This window comes from Lissotriton helveticus, chromosome 3_1, assembly GCF_964261635.1.
Source record: "Lissotriton helveticus chromosome 3_1, aLisHel1.1, whole genome shotgun sequence".
Lineage (NCBI taxonomy): Eukaryota > Metazoa > Chordata > Amphibia > Caudata > Salamandridae > Lissotriton > Lissotriton helveticus.
This window is the reverse complement of record NC_136061.1, coordinates 456945069-456971667: the sequence shown is the minus strand read 5'-3', so window position 1 is coordinate 456971667 and position 26599 is coordinate 456945069. Positions and strand designations below refer to the sequence as shown.

General features: G+C 46.2%; 1 protein-coding gene across 1 annotated transcript in view; it reads right to left on the bottom strand.

Moving 5' to 3' along the window:
- The window catches only part of LOC144822608 (carboxypeptidase O-like), a 344789-nt gene that overhangs the window by 168219 nt on the left and 149971 nt on the right, over positions 1-26599 (bottom strand). Inside the window, exon 8 of the mRNA XM_078680335.1 lies at positions 19828-19918. Within this exon, the coding sequence (XP_078536461.1) occupies positions 19828-19918 (91 nt within the window). The remainder of the gene's footprint in view (positions 1-19827; positions 19919-26599) is intronic.

The window sequence follows — 26599 nt, the reverse complement described above, 5'->3', positions numbered from 1 at the left end:
CCGCAGCCAAAGTCGCACTCGGTCACTTTCCAACACCACCTCGCTACTGGTCATACCAACCCTGCCCCGCAACCCCAGCAACTCTGATGCCCGAAATGCCCCAAAGAACAACCAAACAAAACACAAACGAAATTTGGCACACTCAAAAGCATCATGACAACACACCTCCAATTCCAGCAACATCAACTGCAGCAATTCAAACGTCACTGGCTGCCTGAGCTGCTGACCCCCAGCCCGGAGCCTGGCCAAACCCTTCAACAATTTACGAACCAACACCCTCCCAACCGGATCCCTCCCCCACCAAAGCTGTCCATAAAAAGAAACCCCAGCCAATTTGCCCGAGATGGTATTGGGCGATAGGCCCTTGTCCGCCAAATGTAAAACAAACTGCAAGATGCATTGTTCATCGGACCAACCAGCCCTGAACGGCCCCATCGAAACCTTACCAAACTGCAGAAACTCAGTCCAGGCCTTCACATAACCCCGCCTGGTGGAAATCAGCCACAGAATTTTCCACCAAGTGGTGAACCCTCAATCCCCCAGGTCCCATACGTACTGTGGGATCGCTGTTGGTTCCAGGTCCGCCCCAGGAGCTAACTTGCGGAACTCGGACCACTGAAAGCGAGACAAAGAGTCAGCGATGCAATTAGAAGTACCAGGAACATGCCGTGCTTTAAAGACAATATTTAGTTGCAGACACCGCAGCATGAATGCGCGCAGGAGCCTCAAAACCCGCAAATCGCGAGCCTTTTGGTGATTGACAAGGTGTACTACAGCCAAATTGTCCACGTGAAACAAGACTGAGCGATTCTGAAACTCCTCCCCCCATAGGTGCAAAGCAACCAGCAGCGGGAAGAGCTCCAGAAACGCAATGCTGCGACCCTGATCCTTCCAGTGCGCCGGCCAGCCGGCCGCGCACCATCGACCTTCCCAAAATATTCCGAATCCGTGAGCACCTGACGCATCAGTGAACAACTGTACTTGCCACACCATGTCCTCATCCGCAAAAAACAAGGACACGCCATTAAACTCCTGTAGAAAACGAAGCCAGACAGTCAAATCGGCACGCACAGCGGTGGTAATGCGCACCCTATGATGGGGAAGGCTTGCTCCGGACATGGACAGACCCAGACGTCTGCAGAACGTCCTGCCCGCCCGAACAACCCGGCAAGCAAAATTGAGGTAACCCAACAACTTCTGAACAGTTTTCAAAACAACTTTCCTCTCCCCCAACACCAGATGTATGAAAGCAGACATTTCCTTCACTTTAGCCACAGGTAGTCTCGCCACCATAGACAGAGTATCAATTTCGATCCCCAAGAAAGTCAGGGACGTACAGGGACCCTCTGTCTTGTCCGGCGCCAAGGGTACACCCAATTCCTCCGCTAGAGCCTGAAAGATGTTCAAAGCCGACTGACACTGCCCAGAGCGACCTTCCCCAATGAAAAGAAAATCATCAAGGTAATGACAGACCAACACGTGGCCACTAACAAAAGTGAATCGCCACTGTAGGAAGGTACTGAAGGTTTCAAAAAGGGAGCATGACACTGAACAGCCCATGGGCAACACCCGATCCACGTAGAAACTACCATCAAAATGCATTCCCAACAGACTGAAATCCCAAGGATGAATGGGCAATAGCCGGAAAGCCGAATGTCGCTCTTCGCCAGCAAAGCCCCAACACCAGCCGTGCGCACTAGCCGTAAGGCATCGTCCACCGAAGCATAATTGACAGTTGAGTCAGCTGGATCAATAAAGTCATTGATTGATGAACCCTCGGGCCAGGACAGGTGATGAATAAGACGAAACTCCCCTTCCGCCTTCTTGGGCACCACGCCCAGGGGTGATACAATCAAGTCAGGCAGGGGACAATTCACAAAAGGACCAGCAATCCTACCAGCCTGAAGCTCCGCATCCAGTTTCTTCCGCACCACATGTGGACTCTCCTTCGCAGATTTCAAATTGTCGGACCACCTGCCCACCCTGGGTCCCTGATACCCAATCCGAAACCCAATTTTGAAACCCCAAGACAAAATCTTAGCGGCCTCAAAATCCGGATAATCCACCAGCCAGAGATCGAGAACCTCCTGCCTAATAGGAGTAGGGGCCCTTGTAAACAGACTGATGTTGCTGCCCCCTGCCCCCAGAACCCCGTCCCTGATCACCCCATCTCTGGCCGGGAAAACACTGGGTGAGGGCATGCTTCCCTCCACACTGCGAACACTCATGTTTGTACCTGCAAGCGGGTCTGTTACAGGAACCCCTGTTAAAATGCCAGCATGTGCCAGAAGCGGCTGATTGACCTCTGCCCCAAACCCCCGCCCCAGACTGAGCGGGGCGAGCTGAAAAGGGCCGATAAAACACAGGCTGCCCGCTAGCTGTGTGGGTCGTAGCAGGTGGGTTTGCCGACGCCATCCATTGCAACCATAACTCGGAGTCAACCGCACCCCACGAACGCTCAGGGAAAGCGGCCATGCGCGCCCTGAATTCGTCATCGTAGGACAACCAAGCAAAGCCGCCAAAATAACTGTGAGCCTTGCGGATGACATCTGCATATTTAAACATGTCTATTGCTTTCTCAGGATGACGTTGACAATAAACGCTGGCATAAATGAGAAAGGCCGAAGTCCAGTTCTCTATGGACTTCGGAACACGAGGCCTCCGAGCCAATTCTAATTCCTCCTCTTTCGACCCTTCTTTTGCCTGGACATCCCTGTGGAGAAGTCGAAAAACATCCACAAAAGCCCCAGACCATATCAGATTCTTTGTTTTTTCGGACAAATGGGACCCCAAGGGCATCCCCACCCCAGAATAAGGCAACTTTTTCGGTAGGATACTATCCTCCGTGACCCGAGTGGCAGCCACCCCGCCATCCCCCGATATAGAAACTTCTTTTGCAACTTGCACAGTAGAAACATTTGAAATTACGGGCCGCTCAAGCCTCGGTGCCAGAGCGACTCGCTCAACCACAACCCCATCACCCGTACCAACAGATCTTGTACTCTTAACCGGGAGACTCTCCCTAGGTTGCCACACAGACCACCACCCATCCTTACCTCTCGGTAACTGCTCCGACTGCTGTGCGACAGCCCCACGAGCCCGCTGAGAAGGTCCAGACCACACTGCCCCTCGTACACCTGCAAGGTCCGCTCGAGACTCCTGCAAAACACGAGAAACAGCGGGTTGCCCTAACCCGCCCCCCTGGGCCCGTGCTGCCAAAAGCCCAACATCCTTCTCTCTCAATTCCCCTTCTTCCAAATCATCATCACGAAAACTCCCACAGAAAGCTTCATCAGAAAATGCAACTTGTTCACTCCCACTGGGCATAGCCCCATCACCGATACCCCCATCATAAAACTGCCAGTCGATGTCGTGAAAGCTATGGGCACTGAAAGCTGTAGAAGAGCCGCCCGCTCCAGGCAGCCCCCTAGCAAGCCCACCACTGGAAACAGCCGTGTGGACAGTTCCCGGGCCCGTGGAAACAGCCAACAGCCGCCCAGCCGAAGGCGCAGAGTGAAAACTGCGGCCGCTCGAGCCAGACGAGGAAACAGCCCCTAAAACATCACCCCCCACAGAGGAACCGCACTCACCCCCCGACGCCAGACCAAATACACCCACCGACCCAGCCTCAGGACCACCCAGAAGCCCACCCGGACGGCCCCTGGGGACCGGGAACAGAGACTGACCAGTGGCCGGGGGCGCCCCCTTGCGCAGCAAACCCTTACCACCCAGGGACATGGACTTGTGGGTGGGGGGGGGCCGGGGGCAAGGAGCACCAGTTACAGCAGCCTCGGGGGCCGTGGGAGGCGGCATGGCATGTGCAGCACCCACCGAGACCACAGCAGGAGCCGGGGGCGGGGCCTCAGGGGGGGGTGCGTCGGCAGCGCAGCCAGGGGGTGCCCAGCATCAATGACAACCGTGTGGGGGGGGCCAACAACGTGGGGGGGGCAGGGACAGGCCCCGACATGGCAGGCGAGAGCAGATAACACTGCCCATTGAGCCATAAGCATGGGGGGGCCCCATCCGGCAAAGGCGGCACAGAGGACAGAGGGGCAAGGGGCACCGCAGCAGTGGGGGGGGCGTGCGAGCGCCCATGCTGCTCCATGCTGCGCCCTCGCTTGGGCCTGGGGCCCGCCTGCTGCTTCCCCGACGTCCCAGAAGACAAACCGCCTGTGCGCGGTGTCAACCGGCCCGCAGAACGCCCCCGCCTACCCCCGGGCGCCCCTCGAGGACCAGCAGGGAAAAACGGGAACTCACATACCTGCTGGAGGGCGCCCGGGTCACACGGCGGGGGTCCTGCCTCCTCGTCAGCCAAAACAAGCCCAGGCCCGTCAGCCGGCATGGCCGCCTCGCCGTCTTCGTCGTCCTCGGGGCCCGGCGACAGACACGCCTCCACCGCCCTGGCGACGCCCTCCGCAGCCGTGCGAGGGGGGCGGGCCAAGCCGACCCACGCTTCCTCCGGGACGCCTGGCATCAACAAATCCTCACGCCCTGCCGCACAGAGGAGTTGTACAGCCCGCCTGACCTCCGCCGCTTCCTCCATGACCCAGGTAACCGCGAGCGCAAAACAACACCTCCCTTCTCGCCTCCCGCCACGCAGTTCCTAACCGCCCGTCTGCCTCCCCTTTTATCCCTTCCGCTCATCAGCCCCACCTGCTTCCTGATCCTCGCGCGAACCTACCCAGGGAGAGACCGGCTCGCGCCTGGCTCTCCCTGGGTCCCCCCGAAACAGGAAACTCCCCCCCAATGTGGCCTCAAATCCTTTTATATTTAGGTACGCGCCCTCCACTACGCCCCAATGACCTCTTTAGTTTATATAACAAAAATACCCCCATGGCCCAGAAAACCTCGAGATGACACCCCACGACCACTTGTGTGCAGCGCAGCAGGGACGGAAGGCAGAGCCCCTGGAGGGCAGCGGCAGCGCCTTGAGAGTGCGGGCACTGACAGCAGCAGGAATCACTGTACTAAGAGAGAGCGCCGAGGACCCCAGGAGGGAGCAGGAGAGAGAGACGGACAGACAGCCCGCTGCTCTCAGCCCAGGGAGGGGCACAGCAGCCATGGAGGGGTAAGCAGGACCTCTGGACCCGGGGCTGTACCGGGAAATGGATTGTGCTCCTGTTGTCTCCGAGGTCATCACAGTGCATTCTTGGAATTGTAATCTTTTCGCACCACTAATGCTTAAGCATCATTAGGGAGACTTCGATAACAGGCTGCGGGGGGGCGAGTGAGTCGTGCCCTGCACAGACTCCCAGGACTGCCTCTGTTAGTGGTCTCACTGGGGCAAGCGTGTCACCTCAGCACTTGAGGGGCATTGTTTTTTAAAACATTCAGACAAAAGCTTTGCTTATAAAACGTGTAAAACATTGCGCAAAGCAATAAATAACATAAAAGCTGTATCACTTTAATACTTGGTTTCGAAAATAGCGTGCTGCCCAGCGCAAAGCGCTTCGTCAGGGGTGGTAAGCACTTCATAATCGCAAGTAATACATTCACATGTATTGCTAAAATAGCATTTTGGTGAACAAATTGTCACATAATCTCAGGTGCTGGTCACTAGGACGGCTACCTGTTAATTGTGTGGAGTTGGTTAGTAAGGCAGCTGTCCGATGCCCTGGGTAGTAAAAAGACCAACATTGTTTCTGATGCTGAATGTGACCTCTGCAGGATCCGCTCTGCTGCTGGGCACAGGTATTCCAAAGGTGCCTACTGCTGAGTTGTCTTGGTGTTTCTCCATGGCTCTGCCCTCACCCTCTCTGAGAGTGGTAGGTTTTTACGGGGTGGGACCCAAGTAAAAACTACCCGACCTGGGTCAAGAGTACAGTACGTTTGCAAAAAATGGTCAGAGTAGTTAGTTGATATTTCAAACATCCATTGTAGTGTAATATGCAACAACATATCACCATTACCATTGTAGGATTTGACATCAATTATTTAATTTTTACAAACCACATGCAATGCAATTTAAAATCAGAGCATTAAAAGGGATCAAGGTGCTCAAAGACGTGGGTGAAGGTTGAATGGAGGTAGGGAAGGTAAAAGTGGTTGGGTAGGTGAAGGACAGGGTAAAGATGTCTGTGACATGGAAACAATACACAATAAATACAGATAGGCCTTTACAGTCTGTGCAGTTCTAAGTGTTCCTATATACATTGCTCAAGGGTACACATTTAATGAATACATTGTCATCCCTGAGTATGTGTGTTTGGTAAAGACAGTCGATGTTTCGACCCCAGGTAGAGATGCGGGTTATTCGTAGCCTCTTATGTCTTGATGGGGGAGTGGAGCTGAGGACTTTCCCACTTACACCTGAATAGGCTGTGTCCTGTCCCTGCACAAAGGGCTGCATACTTCCTTGTAGTTGAGGCTGGAGCCAGGACAGGAAGGGCAGGGACTTTGTGCACTTCAAAGGCCTCTCTTTGACGTGTCCTGTACTTTAAAGGCACAGCACAATATAAGTACTGAACCTCTGGCACCACCAACTCAGACACTACTGGACCTGTAAAGAACTCTGCCAGGAGGAGGGACTGATGTGCTGCTACAAGGACTGCCACTCTGCTGGACTGCTGCTCTGGGAGAACTGCTTTTCTGCTTTGCTGTGCTGTCCTGCTGCCTGCTACCCTCTACCCTGCTGAGGAAAAATAGGATCCATCTCCCTTGAACCCATACTGACTCCAAGGGCTTGCTGGCTTGCCTCTGTTCTAAAGTTAGAGGGACATCACAGACTTCTACTTTTCACCTAAAAACGCACCTGGACTTTGCTTGCTATAAGTCCTGCCCCACCAAGTGGTGCCAATCCAGTCCTGGGCATGTGGAAGTGGGTATAAAGAGCAGCAACTACCAGATTCCACAAATTGCAGTCGCTACTCCCCTCGAAATCAGTGCATCTCCCTTGACAACATCAAGACAAGGAGTCAGGAGTCATGAGATCTTGCTTTGATGGATTAAGAAAAGCCCCAACAAAATCCAAACGAAGACCGCAATCCAAACCAATTAAACGGAAGAGCAAGGGTACAAGATGTCCTAGGGGCAGCAGCCCACAGGATCCTGACCACGCAAGCCACATGACAAAACGCGAAATACTAGAAGTCATTCAGAACAGCGAAAAACATGAAGATATACAAAGTTGCATAACTGAAGATAGGGTAACCGGATTCTTGAACAGCTCGCACTCCAGTACTACTTATAAAAAAAGCAACCTTTTACCCCATGATGACAGAATCACAGCGCAACCAAGGGATAAAGAAACTACAATGAGCGCAAGACTGATGGAGCCGTACTTAATTGGGGTAGTAGGAGATGGAGATGGAGCACCGAAAAGGAACAATCCCTGTATATTCCAACCAAAAATATACACAAAGTTCTCCTTCCTAAAAGACCCTGGAACAGCAATATTCTCTAAAAGCGCTAGTATAGAAGGACTGCAATCCCCTCTTTTACCATTCTTCTCATTTGCTACAAGCAGCCTTAATCACAAACCAGACTCACTGACCGCAAAGGATACAGTAGTACAAATTCACTCTAAAGAAACAACTCAAATGAGTCCACAACTCAAAACCAAAGATTGCCTGGGATCTAAACAAGCAACCAAAGACACAGAGTTGTCTCGTGCAACCAAGGTTGATAATTCTGAGCAACAGGGACTATTGGATCCCCCACAAAACCTCCAAAAGGATATCACTAACGATTAATCTAGCTCATCACAACATAATTCAGTGGAAAGTACAAACATTGCTCAAATTAGAATTCCTACTCTTCAACAAATCAGGTCAACAACTAGGGCTTTATCGGTGCTAGCACTAAATTCTAATCAGCAAGAAGGCTCAGGACAAGGATCAGAACCTCTGAACGCTCAACTTTCCAGCCACTCTGCCGAGAACCTTCCAGGCCAAGGTGCCAGTTTCTCTCCCCAACATGCAATGGTTGTTAAGGGACCAGACCCAATGCTTTATTAATGTCCATTACCTGCTCCAGACAAGTCGGACGTCCAAAAGCAGATGACACAAACATCGCAAAAAATGTATTCCTCTCTACTGATCTTATCACCTACCTTATCAATCACCAGTTCGGTTGAGAAATTATCCCAGGCAGGCTCACCCGTTTCTTGTAAATTTAAGGGAACAGCGCAATCAGTGCAAGGGCAGCTCCCACAAATTAATGATCAGTCTGCCTCCAACTGCGACATCACCTTCCTAGCCTCCCAAGAGTGGGAAGACTTAGTCGCCTCCTACACCCACGGTTACAGTGATAGACCCAATGACCTGCAAACTGGAGGAAGTAGTTCAGGTCATAAGAACAAAATTATAATCTGGGAATCACAATTAAGCTCCATGCAATACTCAACCGCGGCCCTGCAATATCACTCCCACAAAATGGACCTCCAGCTTACTGTTTTGCAGACGCTTGCCGACTTTACCTAGGGGATCGATAAAAAGCTAGGCGATCTGAACGGTCTAATAAAGAGAGGGCAGGCAGCGGCCACAAAATCACAGCTTGAGCAACAAGAATGCCTCTGCGCCCCGATCGTGGACAAGCTACAAACGCTACCAACAACACTGGCTGACCTGTTGTCGACACTGAAACCAATAACTATGTCCCAGCAAACAGACAACAATTGCATCCCGAGGGAAGACGTGACATAATTGAGCACACAACCAACAGTGCTAACACCACTAAACAGTGACACTCTAAAGGTAGGCGACAGTTCCCACCGAGGATCAAAACCAACACCTCCCGGAAACAACGGCCTACCAAAAGGACCAGGGCAAAAGCAAAATAGGATGGGCAGAAACAAGAAACCAACAGTCCAGGCCCAGCCCTCAACATACCACACTCCGACAGGTTTATCTACAACAGAATTGCTATACGACGAAAGATTAAATGTAGATGAGCCAGTTTTGGCAAACAGCACGAAGATCTTGATCGCAAACATCAAAAATACAACGCAGCAGCAAAAAACATCCAGAAGCCTAGCTAGCCCTAGTAACAAACAAGAGGACAAGACCGAACAGAAAGGGAATCAACTTGACAAGATTCCACCACCAACTGCATTTGCCCAGGAGAAGAAGCAAAGAAATGCAAAAACAGGGAAAGAGTCGCCAACCCTTCACCCAGGAAGAATGGCACTAATCAACAGAACACACCAAACAACAAAACTGCACGGCTCAGCCAACAGGGTGTCCTAAATAAGTGCCAACAATCATCAAGCCATAACCACGAGGAAGAGGTCAAAGCGCATGCCGCAGACAGGAATTTATCTGACTACATGAATATTTCTCATCACAGTTATAACTCTGAAAGATTCACAGCAAATCATTCCAATCAAGGGCTCCTCCTTAAAAGCGTAAGCATAAACCCAAGCAGAAGCAATCGCAATGGAGCGCACACCGCTAGTCCCTCCTCCGGATCGCCTCTAGGGACTCTGGTACATGGAGTTCTTGAGTGGTTCACCCCAGTGGGTGCAAGTCGGTACTTGTAGAACTGATGATCTCTAGACCCAATACATGTCCCGGGTTTTTGGGTATTGCCAGAGACATGGCTCGGGTTTCGGGATAACTTCCCTCATCAGTAGAGAAAATAGTTAGGGGTGGAAGAGAAGGCCGCCAAACAACCGTCAAAGGCCTCGATGCCAGAACCGGCACGCAGGTGCGTCGTCCAGGAGCCCGTCGGCTCAAAGCCCAAGGGAGCCTATTTGTAGAAGCAATCGCAATGGAGCGCACACCGCTAGCCCCTCCTCCGGATCGCCCCTAGGGACTCTGGTACATGGAGTTCTTGAGTGGTTCACCCCAGTGGGTGCAAGTCGGTACTTGTAGAACTGATGTTCTCTAGACCCGATACATGTCCCGGGTTTTTGGGTATCGCCCGAGACATGGCTCGGGTTTCGGGATAACTTCCCTCATCAGTAGAGAAAAGCAGACCATCTCAAAACCAAGACTCTCTTACTCATAGATTAATCACTAGCAATAACACACAGCCACAAGACCAGGCCACAACAAAGGCTGAAGGAACAGACACAATAATATTTCACCCTCAATATAAATCCAGAGGCCGTGTGGATACACTAAATAGAGGGAATATTCTATGGCTCTTACATTCCACCACAACCTTAGCAACCATCGAAACCACTGACTTGTCAGTAGAATTTCTGTCAACAAGCAATAGTCAGTGCACAGAAGCAAATAGAACAAAATGGCCCACAGCCGAGGTTGCAGGTAGAATCCTTCGGGAAAGATGCAGCTTTTTAAACTGGGGGATAGGCCTGGAATCTATCCCAAAACCCTTATACCCAACTCCTTTTCTGAAAGCAGAAGTAAATAACTTGCGCCAGATGACTAACTCAGTCTTGAAAGGAACAAGAAGCAGAGAACCAGGCACAACAACTGAGGCAAATTTGATAATTGCACTGCAATCGACCCATGGCCCCCCCCCGACTCGTTGTCCTCTTCAACGCTTAACTATTGGACTGGGATACATCGGCAAATAACACCGGCATGTCCAAAATGACAGGCGTTAAACACAGCAACGCTTTCACAAATAGAGCGTGCCGGGATTGCGATGTGTGCATGGAACATCAATGGCCTAGCCTCCAAAAAGCAAGACCAGGAGTTCACAAAATACCTGACCTCCTTTGACATAATTCTGCTACAAGAGACCTGGGAAGATAAGCCATTTGACCTGCAAGGCTACACCTCTTATTCACTCCCGGTGACAAAGGTATATGCCTTTGGCCGTCGCTCGGGGGGCTTACAACTTCTTGCCTCAATAACTAAAATAGGTGAGCTACTCCCTGTTACAATACATCTGACACCACCAAGCGGAATACAAGCCACAAAGTTAACACTCAAGTATAACCAGTCTAAACAATGTTTACGTGCACCCAAAACAACAATCAAAGGCAGCTAAGGAGCTGCTACTGGAGCTGCAGAGAGTTATGGAAGAAGAATCAACAGACCTCATAATTTTGGCTGGCGACTACAACATGCACCTCTTAGGGTACACTAAGGAAGAAGATTTAGCGCAGGAACTCTCAAGCGCATGGGGAATACCAACCGCAGGCCAAATTCAGTCCAACAAGCCATCTAGGGTTGCTAAGGGGCCTAGAATTCCTAAATATGAGAGCTCTGAATGGACGGTTCAAGGACGACAGCCCACCAGCAGCCACATACCACTCATCTACCATATCATCACATATTGACTTCACCTTCACAACTCTGACTTTGTTTAACAAAATCGTCACCTTCAAGATCGGCAGTAACGTATTCAGTGACCACCTCCCACAAGAATTGAGTCTTCAAATAAGACCAAGCCAAACCCCTGAAATCCGCAAATCCATCTTGCTGGAGGAAACATCTAACCTAAAAAGAATAAGGTGCAACTCCAACAATATAGATGAAATAGCAGCAGGCGCCAAAGCTTTATATAACCGAGGTCAAGTCAATTCAATACAACCAACAGAAAGCTGGGAAATATATGTCAAAATTCTACATGACAAATACTCACATAGCAACGTCCGGAAACAACGGAATGTGGCAGCTGCAACTATCGAATCACAAAGTAGCCCTATAACTAAAAAACTAAAGCAAACTATAAATAGCAATAGGAGTTTGAACCGCCGGGTCATGCCAGCCGCGCCTGTGAGCGGCCAGAGTGCTGCCCAGTTCAAACATCATGGCAGACTCATGGGACAGCCCCATTACCATGGTCGTGGTCCAGGACGTGTCGCTGTCCTTGAGGGTGCTGATGCTCACAGTCATGCTGTGCTATTACGTCAGGGTCAGCCTGCGTGACGTCATCCCGCTGAGCCAGCAATACCTGGCCATGGAGTTCATCTTTACTTTCCAGCTGTGCTTCCTTCTGCACGAGTACTGGGTGCTCTTCGAGGTGGGCAAGATTTGCATGCCCATCATCCTGCCTTTCCTCTATGTTACCATTGTGGTGCATAGCATGGCCTCTACCTGTGCCGAGTGCAGCTCAGCCATTACCTTGCAATACTCGATGACCGGCAAGTCCTCGGTTGCCAAAGCCACCGAGTAGCTCTTCTTCCAGTTTACAGCCGCCGCCCTACACTGGCTGGCTGCCACGAGGCTGCACCAGCTGGGGCTTACCCGGGTGCATAGTGCAGCATCGCCAGAGTGCAACCCCCATCTTCAGTCGAGCGTGGCAGAGGGAGTCGCAGTGGAGATGGGCTGCGCCTTCGTCTTCCACAGCATGCTTTATCTGCTGAGCGACACCTGGTACCGCGTGCACCTCATTGGCCTGACCTACGTCGTCCTCATGATACCAGCAGGACCACTGACCGGGGCCATGTTCAATCCCGCTGCAGCCTTATCACTAAATTTTTTCTGCAAGGAAACCAACATCTCAGACAACATGTTTGTGTACTGGTTGGACCTGTTGCAGGAATGATCTTGTCAGTGGCACTGTTTGATCATATCTTCCCTACTCTAAAAAGGTTAACTGGAGGAGGAGAAACTGTGACAGTGAAAATGGATTAAGGAATGAACAAGTGGGACATTGAATTCTGATGTGATCTTTATTTGAGTGGAAACAACTAATGGCTTATTTACTGAAAAAAGGATCAATTACAGAAGAACAGCATTATTTGCACTCAAGTTTTTTGGAACAAAGCAAAAAATGGTCACAATATTCAAACACAAAAGTTTAAATGCTACTGTACTTGTATTAAATTAACCGTCACTCAAATTATTTTTCCCACCTTACCGAAATATATTTAATACACTAATATTCATTTTCAAATGTGTAGCGAAATAATATTTTATGACAAAAAAGTAATTTTTATGACAATCATGGGATCAACTCCAATATCACTGAAGCAGCCTGGACTGACTATTTACATAAAGACTTCAACGATCATGAACCGGAAACAGCAGTCGCATTGGCTTCATCGACTTACGCTGATACAACAAACCTAATTGGGGTGGGAAGTGATTACAATCATTCAAACGATGTGGGCTTTGAACCACCTAATCTACCGCAGCCAAAGGCATCTCTCTCCTCAAGTTACGACCGCCGATCCTGTACAGGGGACATTCAAAAAGGAATCCTAGTTGAAGCAATAAGCAAGCAAATATCTAGAGGCAGACGGGCAGGAGCAACGGGCCCAAATGGCATACCTCCGGTGTTATACAAACAGGACTCTAACTTCTGGAGCAATGCACTAGTCCCAGTAATAGGAAAGGCATTAAGAACTACAGCAATCCCAGAGACATGGAGAGCCTTAATCATCAGCCCTATATTTAAGCAAGGAGCAAAATCCGATCCAAACAATTATCGCCTGATAGCCTTGATTGACAGTGAAGCAAAATACTATGCAGGGATAATACTTAAAGTCTTAGTTGCTTGGTCCACAATAAACAATATAATACCAATAACACAAACAGGTTTCCGTCAAGGGCAAGGAACCACAACCAACATTATGGCCTTAACCATGCTCATGGATGCAGCAAAGCAAGGCAAATATCCCCTATACCTTTGCTTCATAGATTACTTAGCAGCCTTCGACCATGTCGACCGATCCAAGCTCTGGCGAAAGCTGAAGGAATGGGGGATACCTCCATTCCTCCTAGACCAACGCATTATCCACAAAGCACTCCTGGATCTGGGCCCATCCTATCTGGCCGTCAAATTTATTCCCTACACTCCTTCGCGCGCCATGCGTTCCAGCAGTAAAAATCTTCTTGAAGTACCAATCATTAGGAGGGCAAGATTGGGAGGGAAGGCCCACTCCTACCTCGGTCCACGCCTCTGGAATGAACTTCCTGACTCTCTTAGACTCTGTCCAGAACATACGACATTTAGAAAATTGTTAAAGACTCACCTATTAACTCTGCCAGTTCCTAACTCTCCTTAGAGCCCGCTCAAGCGCAGAGATACTCCTCCGAGAGTCAATTCTAGCGCTATACAAACCCAAAAATAAATAAATACAGCTGCATACCGACACATGGATAAGAATTAAACTAGGCACTGGAAAGCACGTCTCAAGCAAAATCATGACTACAAAGGGATTAAAGCAAGGATGTGTTCTCGCCCCATTGCTTTTTAGCCTCTTCCTGGCCGACCTCCCGGCAGAACTGGATGCTTGCTCCTCACATGCCCCGAAGCTAGGTAGCATGACACTGTCAAATCTACTCTATGCTGACTACCTAGTGCTGATCAGTAGAACTCCAATAGCTCTCCAGCACCTTATAGAGGATGTATGATGGTACGACGCGGGCTATTACCACGCATACCGTTACAACGCGTGTTTTACAACGCAAGTCGTTACCACGACTTGCGCTGTAGGGTGCGGACTTAGGAATAGTTTAATTTACTATTCCAACACCAGTCCCCGTGGATAGTAGGGAAGGTGTTGGAATAGTAAATTAACTATTCCTTGTCCTTGAGCGCCCTTCAGCGCAAGTCGTGGTTATGACTTGCATTGTAAGAGACGCATCGTAATGGTAGCGCGGGGTAACATCCGCGTAGTAAAGGATGTTCCCCCCTTATAGATGCTACCCAAAACTTTTCACACTGGAACACCTTAAAAATAAATTTCAAAAAATCAAAAGTTATGGGCGTAAACCATCACAAGAAGTCAAAACCTCACTGGCACTTGGATGGTAAATGTCTGGATCAGGTAACAACCTATAAATACTTGGACGTGCTTTTAGACAAAAACAATTCTTTTAAGCCACAGCTAGAATCCTTAAAAAGGAAAGGAGTAATGACCAGCTTGGCATTAAAACCCTTGAAGAAATTGCTTCCGGACTTAACACTCGACCCCTTTTTAAAAGTCCTGCATGCAAAACTACAACCAACAGTCACCTATGGGAGCGAAGCCACGACAGGAAGAGATGCTGCTATCCTCGACTGCATAATTGCAACCTCCTATCGTGCGATTTTCCAACTCCCCAAATTTGGTTCACCTGCCCAAATACGACGAATTCGGTCTTCAGAAACAGGAAGTAGAAAGGCAGGGCGCCTTTTTAAGAAGCTGGCACAAAATCAGAGCCGCCGACACAGGGTCCCTAAACTATCAGCTCTGGCATGAGCTGACCCGTATTGGAAAGTTGCCAGCTAATGACTACCTCCAGAAGTCCTTGCAGGCTCTTGGTCTGACAGAAGCCTGGAATACCCCAATGGCCCATGCGGTTTTCAAAAAATTAGTCATAAAAACTGCAAGACTCATATCAGTCATAGAGGACAAGGATGCGGTATCCAAGCGAGCTCATGGTTGGGTTGTGCTTAACAATTACGAAGCTCTTAAACCTCAGCTCTACCTTAAGGTCGGATCCAAGCTTGTGGTCAAAGAAAAATTCCTAAGGCTTCGGTTGGGAGTCGGTCCGATCTGCCCGCTTTTGCCACCATGGGAAGGAAGAGGGAGCGATCAGATCTGCCGTCTGTGTGCAAGAGACACTGAGTCTCTGATCCACATCATATGCATATGCAAGAATCTAGAGGACATTCGGAAGGCACTGTTAAAACCAATATTTAACCAACATGGAGTGGGGTCCTGCAGGCAGACAGTGATGCTGTGCTTTAATCCAACCTTAGTGCAGTTAAACTGCCGCCTTACAAAATTCTTCAAACTGACAGCACTGAGACTGAAAAAACCTGCTGCCAACAGTTAAGACCTATTACAGAGAGCTGAAAATGTAGAACTGGATCACATCACTGGACAACCAAGAAACTTTCCATATTTGACCGTACGCAGGCCTTCATGTCTGCACCAGCAGTGCTAACACAGTTGTGTAAAAAAATTGTCTTATTAACACAAATCCGAAGCATTTTTAACCTTGTATTTTATCTTAAATTGTTTTATCAATGCAATATTTTTGAAATCTACCTTAATTGCTATGAATGCAATGATTTTTATTAATCATGCATAATAAATACATTTACCATACCTTACCATTTCTTCTCAAGACTCGGTTGAATCCCTCCCCCATCCATGGAAAGACTCTTTGATCACATTATTGCTTATGGCTAAAATTGTGTATACAACTACTACATACAGACATGCATATAGGAACACTGGAGAAAAAACTATATAACATTTCAGTGTAAGTCAATTGAAGTTACTGTTAATATGTAGGTCTATGAAAACAACAGGTAAGATATAGGAAATAGAAAGTTAGATCTGCCAAAGAGTGGTTCCCGTCCCCACCCCAGGTTGGACCCTCACACCTATTTAATGTACTCTGGGTAGACAACATGCTGCCAACTAAGTTTCGTCCTGCTACTTTATTAGCTTTGCAAGAACCATATTTATCTCCATAAGTCTTGGTTGAAAAACAGCATCCCAAACAAGGTTGAATTGTCCTCCATTATTTCAGGTGCAATTAACTAAATATCATGAGGCAGTTTTATCATGTATTGGCTTATACACAATTGGAATATGGAATTTACTTACACGTCACTAGTAAAGTGACATTTCCTGTCCACAGTGCCTGTAAATTAAGTGCAATAGGTGGGCCTGCAGCACTGATTATTCCCACATGTTTAAATAGCCCTTTAAACATGTCTCAGGTATGCCAGTGCAACCTGAGTGTGCAGTTTTATACCGCAATTTCGACCTGGCAAGAGAAACCTTTTGCTAGGTTCAGACCTTTTTTTAAATGTATATGAGCCACCCCTTCGACAGCCCAGAGGGCAGGATGCAGTGTATCTGCAAAGTTGGTAATGTACCTTTAAGTTTTAAATATCCTTGTGTTGAAAAACTCCAACATTTGTTTTTCACTCCTGGAGCGCCTACCTCTCTCAAATGATAACATTGGAGTTACCCTATACCATTTAATAAGCTGTAACTTCCAAAAGGGAACAGGTAACCAGTTTATGATTGGTGTCTTTGGACTTGTAATGAGAAACCCTCTCTTATGATAAAGTTGGATTTTAAATTACAATTTTGAAAAATGCCACTTTTAGAAAGTATGCATTTTCATGCCTTTGGCAATTAGTGTCTCCAGTTTGTCTCTGGGTCACATGACTGGGTGTAGCTGACAGTTGAACTTTTTGTATTCCTTCTAGACAGCCACACACAATAGAGAGCTTAGGTGTGCCTGGAATGGCCATCACTGGCAGGATGAGAGGGCGCAGCTGGGCACAGCTCTTCTTACAAAGATTCAAGAAAAGAACAGGTAATGGTGTTCCTTAAAAGGGAAATAACCGCACATCCAGAGTTATAACTGTCTTGAAAGTATCAGTACTATGCGTGACAAATGTGAATGTTGCTATATTGGCACTCAGCAGCTATATCAGCTTCAAGCACCTACTACCTGGAGGTATTGTCTGCACATTAAAACTATAACATGCATATAACAAAACAGAAAAAAACGAAGCTATTGCAGCACAATCATTCAACCTAACTTATTTAATTAACCCAAAACAGTGTTGATCATGGGTCAAAGTATTCCCATAATTTAGGCCCCTTTATTTATTTTTGCCACTATTTACACAACTGTGTTTGCAGAGGAGACGTCTATACTTGGAGGGGTCAACTTACCAGAGTTGCAGTACACAAGGTTCAGGTGATATTAATCCACTCAGGAATGACAATTTTGTTGACTTTTAAGCGTATTATTGTTAGAGTGACCATCAACAGTTTACTTGTTTCTTTTATTATATTTGAAGGATAGGGACTTTATTATTGGGCCATATCTGGGCCCAGTACAGCTGTGCATTTGTATCCCTTCTCAAAGCAGAATTTTGCGAACTCTCGTGTCCCAGGTACCTGCAGCTCTTACGCCTTTCCGAACCACTGCAATCGGACACATGAGGTCGCAAACTATCATAGAGTTTCCAGCTAACTCTTCTCTATTTGCTTTTCCGGTGGACGAGGTACGGGGTGGTGGGAGGGGGGAGGGTATTATGAGTTTCCTTTTTTGTTATGTGTTCAATTTTGACCTGCTCTGCACATTTTGCTCTTATTTCTCTATTGCTGCGGTTTATTGCCTTTTGTGCTATAACCTTTTCATAGAGCGGATGGTCTTGTTGTCCGTTGAAGAACATTCAATAAAAGATTTAAACCATAAAAAGCCACAAAAGGCAGTGTAATTAGTCCCTTGCATAGCTTAGTAAATCCCATTTATGGACTAGTGTTGCCTTGCAACTACGAGCGACATGCTAGGACAGCACACGTCCTTAGAAAATCTGGACCAATATTTGTATAATTCAGCCAAGTATAAATGTCCTTGATGATCTTGATACATGTTAAAAAAGTATAACGTGTTTTTTTTCTCTTTACCACCATGAACAAGATTTCAGTTACTTAATTCCATATACAATGAATACCAGTGCAATCTTTGTGTGGGGCTTGAGATAAACAGGGAACAAAATATTCTGAAACGGACTCAGTTCTTAGGGCCATATGCATGAACACATTTTCCCATAGATACAGAATGGGCAAAACCCTTTGATGCATCTGGCCCTTATGTTTTCCTAAACAGTAATGAAAGTTCTGAACGTGAATTTGAGGTGTACAAAAAGATGTTCATAAAACATCTCACCTATCAACATTTCCTCCTAAGTACAAAGTTAAAGTCAATGGCCTGCTTCCATTCCCAATTCTGTCAATCATAAAAAAGAGCAATTAAATTCCAACACCTGCAAGATAGTCTGTAATTAAAAGCAACAGACAGAATCGCATAGAGTGGAATGACCTATTGCACTCAAGAAGCAAGTGTAGAAAATATGCAGTGGTATTAACAGATGGGTACATGGAGTGGCATGGTTATTTTTGGTATCACTCCCGACATGAATGCAGAATCAGGTGCTAGCTGTGCATAATAGGGTGCTACCTGCTGAGCTGTCGAACAGGAGATGTCTGGTCAGAAGATGAGAAAAATTTCAACACAAACGTATCGAAGTAAGTAATGAGTTATTTGCCAATTCATGTGATCCTATAGATTCCATAATGGTCATCCTCTGAAACACATGATTGAACTAGAGCATGGCTTCGAAAGCAGCCCACTGAATGTTTGCTACACATTTATTAGGTTTCTCTTCCTAAAGAGAGAAAATGGAAGCTTTCCTCCCTCCCCAATGCCCCTTGTTTTCAGGTATGGGGTCAGTGCTATAGGCCACTGGTGTGTCTCTGGTTTTGTGTCTTGAAGCAAGTCAGACTTAGACTGTTTTGATTCCTCAATTTTGTTTCCCCTTCTCCTAATGTGTTACTTCCTATGCTCTAAACAAACATAATTGTTTTGCAAATTTCCAATTTTTGTCAACTGACAAAGAATTGAGAGTCAATTCCTATTAGTGAGTCCTCTTTGGATATTGAGAGGTAAGCAGATCTGGGGCTGAAATATAAAAAATGTGAAGGACTTATATTGAATAAAGTAAGTGACAGACTGAGGAGACAGCAACAATGCTCCACAGATATAGCATATTTCCACAGGAGTTCAATTTACACATCAGGAGACCCTTGAGATATTTTCCTTGTTAAGTAACACTTTACCTCAAAGGCATGTACATATAAGCGATCATTTGAAATTGGGAGTGAAAGTAAAAGTGACATAAACAGATTCCCATGAGTCTTGTACTCAGCAATTCCGCTGGCTGAGTATCTGTGCATGATCTCAGAGCTAAATGTGTGAAAGGGTCCTGCTAGCTCTCAATCAGCAATGAGAGGGAGGTGAAGCAACACATTGATGAGTCTGAATCTAAAAGTATAAAAGTACACTGTTATTTTTTATAACTTTGAATATATCAACTACTTGATAGGATTCCCTTTTCAGTCTTTTCCTAAAAAATATGTAGTCAAAGCCTTCTTCCCCTTTCAGTGTGCATTTCATTGATAAAATTATCCCCAACGGGACACTAGGAACTTACTGCACCACTTAGCATCGAAGTTTCTGTTGAGGTCCACTCCATAGCAGGTGCCATTGTCATGTGGAGAACGGGATTTTCTCCACAGACGATCCTGTAAAGGTAGGTTTGGAGAGAAGAGGTCACAATTGGCCTTGGCATAAATAACAAGAAAGTTTATGATTCAGCTTTGGTTTAGCTTCAGAAGTACAGAAAAAAGCATTATGTAGATTTTAGGATATAAGATATAGAACCTTAATTTAGTTATGAATGGTGTTAGGCCCAGCGGTTTCAAGCTGGCTGGGACACACCAAAGCCAGACAGAATCCACCATCCTAGCTAGTATGATTATGATAGACTTGTCAAGTAACCTGTGCTCACCCTTTGGTAGCTTTGCACAGAGCAGTCAGGCTTATCCTCAGGGTCAAAGTGTAAAGTATTGTTACTGCGCCGCCCTCACAACACACTGAGTACACTACAAAGAGCCTCCACACTGCATATATAAAACACTGGTCTTTGTATTACACACACATTAAAATCAAAATGGCATACACATTAGATATATGCTATACAGTTATATGCAACTGACAAACTCTCCCATTAGCAGCAGAACGGCTTTAACCTATGTGTACACATCATAGGAGTTCACTTGCTCAGTTATTCCCTCAGCCTTGCAAGCAAAATAAACCCATGTGCATACTTTCCCGAGGTATTCACGATCCAAGCTATCCCTTCCACATAAAAACGGCAGAATATATCTGCAGGCCTGTTCAGAGGAATTCCACTTTCCCGCTATCACATTAGCATCAAACACAAGATTCCCAAATATTGTGTACAGCTTGTAATGGACAAGAAATCACAGGTTTTGACTATGCCTCATAACCCAGCTCCGCAGCTACTCAAACTACACCAGCCAACGATACATGTTGCACCCTCTGGAGACACTTTGATTAGGTAGTTGGGTCCACCTTCAGCGGAAGGAAACAGATACTTGGTTTCATCCATACAGATTAGGCAGTCAAGGCACAAAGTGGCGTCTCCACATTGGAGAAATGTTTCCCTGCAGGCAGGGGGGCCAGCGCAGTTGCTCCAGGCAGCCAGCCGTGGGTCTACACCAGGCACAACAGGATTCCTTGGGTTCAGTCATGATGTTACCAACAACAGAGTACCTTGTGGCATGGGTCCGGGGAGAGGAAGAGGGAGCTGGAGACCTCAGACTGAGGTCGCAATGTAAGGCACTGTCTTCCTACCGATCTGGACGTTGGAGAGAGTCCAGCCTTTTGGTTTGGGTCCTCGGACTTGGCAAACTTCCCCAGCACTCCTCAGACTCCTCACATCACGGCACCCCAGGTGGGCCGCTGATCTTTACAACCATACTCCTCTGCACAGTGTGATTACTACTTACGCAGGCGGTCCTTAGCTGAACCGACAATAACTGCCACACATTTCTGCCGAACCTTGCGTGGTCCTTATGATCTTGTGGAAACGAGGGAAACCTTCCTGTCCCTGGAATCTCTTGGACAGGAGACAGGCCAACAAGCTCTTGGAGAGTTCTTAGGTACTTGGGCCACAACAGGTGGCAATTAGCTGCAGGGCAGCAACATCTAGGCATAATCCACAAAGTGATTGTTCCCTCCCTGGTGCCCAAAAAGCCCCAGGTCACCACAAGTCCTGCGGACAATCCAGTTGCAGTCCCTCCTGCCCCAATAGATCCTTGTGTTGATGTCTCAGCTTCGAACCAGCATAGTTGGTCCCAATCCCAAAAGCAACTCTAAACTCCTGAGGACAGAGCCCCAGTAAAACCCACAGTGGCCTTTGGAGATGAGATCAGGCCTTTGAAATGCACAGGCCCGCCCTAAATCTAGTCCTGTCTGTCATCCTACCCTATGAGACTTACTTGATCAATATCTTAATGGGGCCAGGAGCCTGCCCCCTGGGATTCAGGCGCCGATTCCCCCCTTACCCGTCTTAGGAAGGCCCCCAGAGTCAGAGGTCTGTAGATTTCTTAGAGTGCCCCTAGTTTATGGCCATCAATCATGAATGCAAAGATATAGCTGCTTACTCCCCTCAGCACCCGGATGTTGATTGGATATAGGCTGACAGCCACAAAAAGAGCCACAAACATAGAAATGCCTAATTTTTCCATAATGGTATTTAGGCATTAGTAATGTCAAATCCACTCTCACTACCGGAGATAATTTGCCATTACTAATCTATCAATACTAAACACCATACCCCTACTCTCTGCACGTAAGAAACACAACTCAATAGTCTTTCCATAGATTAACCAATGTGAGAAGCATGCCTTACAGTACTGAACACACCAGACGGTGTTATTCACTACTAAGGCATGTATTGCACATTGCACATGCCCTTCCGCTTTCCTACACAGCACCCTGCCACCAGGGAGTACTCAAATGTAGTGAGAGACATGCAGAACTTTGGCAAGTAGCTTTTAAATGCCAAGCTGAGTAATAGTTACCTGCACACAGAGGTCCGCCATGGTAAACCTGTGGTACGTTTTGTAGAGCTACCGCTTTAGGTGCCACAACTATTCCTGCAGCCCACGGAGTAGCATTTGAGTTACATGCCCTAGGTATATGTCATACCGCTGGACAAGGGACTTACAGCTAACTCAAATCAGCCAATCATGTATACACCAATCATCAGTATGTATATGACAAGCGCAGTGCTTTGGCAGTGAATGGCAGTGTCAAAGCACTCAAAGTCCTAAGGTTAGCACATAGATCAGCGGAAAACCAGGAGGGACAAAAGCATAAAGTCAAGATAAAGCACCCTAAAGTGGGCCATTTCCAACATATGGAGTTAATGATTTCTGGGCTGGAACAATGTCTAGTGAGTTCTTCATAAAGATGTTCCTGTATTATTGATTTTAGGTGATAGTCTGAATTTGCTCAAGGGACCATCTGGGCTACCTCAATCTGGAGGGCATACGTTAATAGGAGTGATATATATGAGTTTAATAGACATCTGATTTGAATCTATAGTATTGATTTATTAAACTTTTTTAATTCCTAGGGATATAAGAAAATATTTAAGTACAGATGATCTTAAAATTGTCAGTCCTGCCTCAATCATGTATTGCATTCTCAAATATATATCACATGCCTCTTATCTACATCAATAGATATTATACATTTATACCAGATTCTAATTGATGTATTGTATACATAATGAACTACTCAAAGACTCAATAGTGCCTGGATCTCACGTTGGAGCTAAATCAAACTAACCAATGAAGTACAGGAGATCACTACATTTAATAAGAGATATTAGTATCTTTTTAGCAGAGTTATCAGTTCAGTGAGATCAAATCAGTAAGCACAGAAGCACAGGTTCCAACCGAAATTCATTTTATTTCCCTCTGCTGTGAATCCTCTCTGGACCATTTTAGATAGATCTCGCTGAAGACAGCTTTATGTGTCGGATGCAGACAGCTCTGTAAACAATATATTTATACTTATTATAGCAGGATTCTTGTTTTTTTCACAGTTGGATGGCGTCTTTGTACATTTCACTGTGGTGCACCTAATTCAATGGCTTTTCTTCCTAGTCTTGTGTTTATCCCTCCTCTGCAGCATATAGGGTTTACACACGTTTTTGATTGGTTGAGTGCATCATTCCAGTGCTGATGTCAGAGAACATTTTTTCTTTATTTTCCCCACCATTTGTGAAGAATTAGTACTCAAACGTAGTGCACACCCTGCTACTTTCTCTCTCCCTTGCTTACACTTTCCCTTCCTGATCAAATATGTGCTCTCACTTTTTTCCTTGCTCCCTCACATTGTCTCTCTCACCACACCGAGCAGTTATTTTCTCCCTGCCTTTCTCTTGCTCCTCAGCTGCCCCTTTGCTGTTGCCCATTGATTGGATTGGAAACATCCATTACAACGCAGTCATTACAACGCACTACCTTTACAAAGCAACTGCCTTTACATCGCCTGCCTGTCATTATAATGCATGCCATTACAATGCATTTTACTACGAGTGTCATTACAAAGCATACCATTACAACGCATGCCATTACCACGCATTATAAGGTAAGTAATGGAGAATTTTTAGTTCTAGTGTGTGTATGGGTTTTGAGGTACATGGGAATCGGAATGTTTACCCCCACACTATCCAACACTTTCCCTACTGCTGCCCGCACTGGAGTGGGAATAGTAATTTTTACCCCTGCACTATCCAACACTTACCCTACTGTTGCACTCATTGGAGTGGGAATAGAAATTTGTACCCCTACGCTATCCAACACTTACCCTAATGTTCACCTAAAAGTATTGTGCATTGTAATGGTATGCGTTGTGATGGTATGCATTGTAATGGAATGCATTGTAATGGTAGTTTTTAAAAAATGCGTTGTAATGGCATCCATGTATATTCCGTAGCTTTGCCAATGCCAGATGCGTTTAAAATTGGTGCAGCATTTGTAAAACCAGTAACGGGACTTAGAAATATAAATAAATACACTTCCATGATGGCTGGCACTCTGCATTAATTCAAGTTGCATCAAGCAATGTGGTGGTCATCTTGGAAGTATAAAAAAGTACACTACCAAGATGAATAGTCACTTCTATTGTGTTTGCCTATGCTGGAAAAAATAGTAAGCAAATACGAAGCATGTTCAAAGTGAGAATGACAGGCTTTGTTAATGCTTGTTTCATTCTTGGACTTACAAACGAGATGATTATTACCTTATTGTATTCAGTCATACACGAAAATAATGCTTGTTGAAAGCTCTCTTTGCCTAGAGCATGCGTCATGCGCCTATACCATGCTCATATTTGCATGTGAGGAAGGCGAGAGTACAGGTCACTGGATGTGCTGACACCTTCCAGCATGTAAATATACAAAAGGGATCACTTTTTCCATCCATTTTAGAAGTAACCTATCTAAACTCTTAAACCCCAGCAAATTGCAAATCGAGCCTAATCAAATATAGCTTTGTTTAGCAGTCTAACCATTTTGTGGTAAATAAATAAATAATACCTCTATTTTTGACTAGACATACAATAACAGATAGCTCAATAAATAAGAGTCAAGATTCGAGGTAGCTGGAGTTTGCAGGTTTTAATACAGCATAAAAGACAGGAACAGGACAACCTGCACGGGAATAGGATGGCAGGGCCCGGCAGCTGCCGGGGCAGGATCTGGGATGAGCGCGCTAAAGGGATAACTTTTAATAACAGTGCACAAGTATATATACTTAAACAAAATACATGGTATTCAATACAGTAGGCGTAGCAGGGGGCGGGGTTCGTAGCAGTCGCGAAAGATAAGGCTGAAATGGGTGTAACAAGAGGCGTGTACAGGGCGTATACATAGACATGTGATGTAAACGTAACAGAATATGTCATAAATGAGGCGGAAACATGGAGGGGGCTACCTAAGGAGCCGGGACCTCTAACCTAGTGGTGCGAGCAAGCTGGCAATGACGTGTTACTAGAAGGAACTGGGGGCTATGACTTCTGCGCTAGAAGGAGAGACTGAAGTCTGGAGAGTCAGAGCGACATGTACCTAAACACTATCTAGTATCTGATGTTTAGAGAACATATTGATAGAATCCAAAAGTTATCAGGGTAAAGGCTAACAGACTCTAAGACTGGTGCATGCATAATTCTACATGTAGTGCGTGTTGAGGAATATTAAATGACCATTAATACAGTATTTCTCTTACATGGAGACGTAAAGGCTAGACCATGACGGAATTTATTGATGCGACTCAGTAGCTTAGGAATGCAGGGAAGGAGAGCTGGACTGATAACTAGAATCATAACATACTCTTGGCAGACCAGCAGGCAGAGCCAGGCCGAGCCGGGCACTGTGAGGCAGGAAGTAAGTGAAGGGTCAGGGATACAGGTGGGGGCTGTATCGCTCCTCGGAGAGGGTTCAGGAGACAGGAGCTGAATCTGAGTCCGGGCCCTTTTGAGGCCTAGAAACGGGGACTTTACAATGAAATAACGTGCACACTGTGAAACGTGGCAACGTAACTTTACATAGGCCTAATACTCGTAGCTTTGATGTCATACTTAGCCATGTTTTTATGTACAGTGTGCTGAAACAATCTTCCACACAACTTTCAAGTTTAAATTAATTACCTTGAAATGTGTATAGGATGCAACAATAAGTATATATATGTAGATTGAAAGTCACATGTATAGTGGAGGCATGCACACGATAATTACCTGTAATAAAATAATGATGCTTTTTATCAGAATAACATTTGAATAAAATAAAAGCCATATTTTTGTACCACACACTTTGTTCTTCAATAGTTCTTGCTGTCATTTGTCCGTCTTTGCCCTCTATTTATAACTAGTTCCTAATTACCTTTCTTCCAAATACTATACCTATCCCGAATTAGGAACTCTAGTCGGGGATACCCCTTCTTCCTTACACTAATACTCGTAGCTTTCACGAGAACTGGAAACTGGCATACTAGAGTTGGACACAACTGTAATTGCGTCTTTAATCGATCATGGGGAATGCATATGCATATTAATCATGCACACATAACATAAGATGGGGAACGCGTAGGGACACAGAACATGGCAAAATGTACTTTTCCACATTCCCTCCTTGTCACTACGTTTCCATCAGGAAACATCAATATTCATGATACCATCTATCATTTCATACAGTATCATTTGCTCGTCTCGAATTGTCTTGGAACGGGATTTAGGACTAGGAATACAAGAGGTAGCACAAATGCCGCAAATCGCAGGGCCACATTGTATACAGAGGCAGCAACTGAATATGATCGCTACTGCAATAC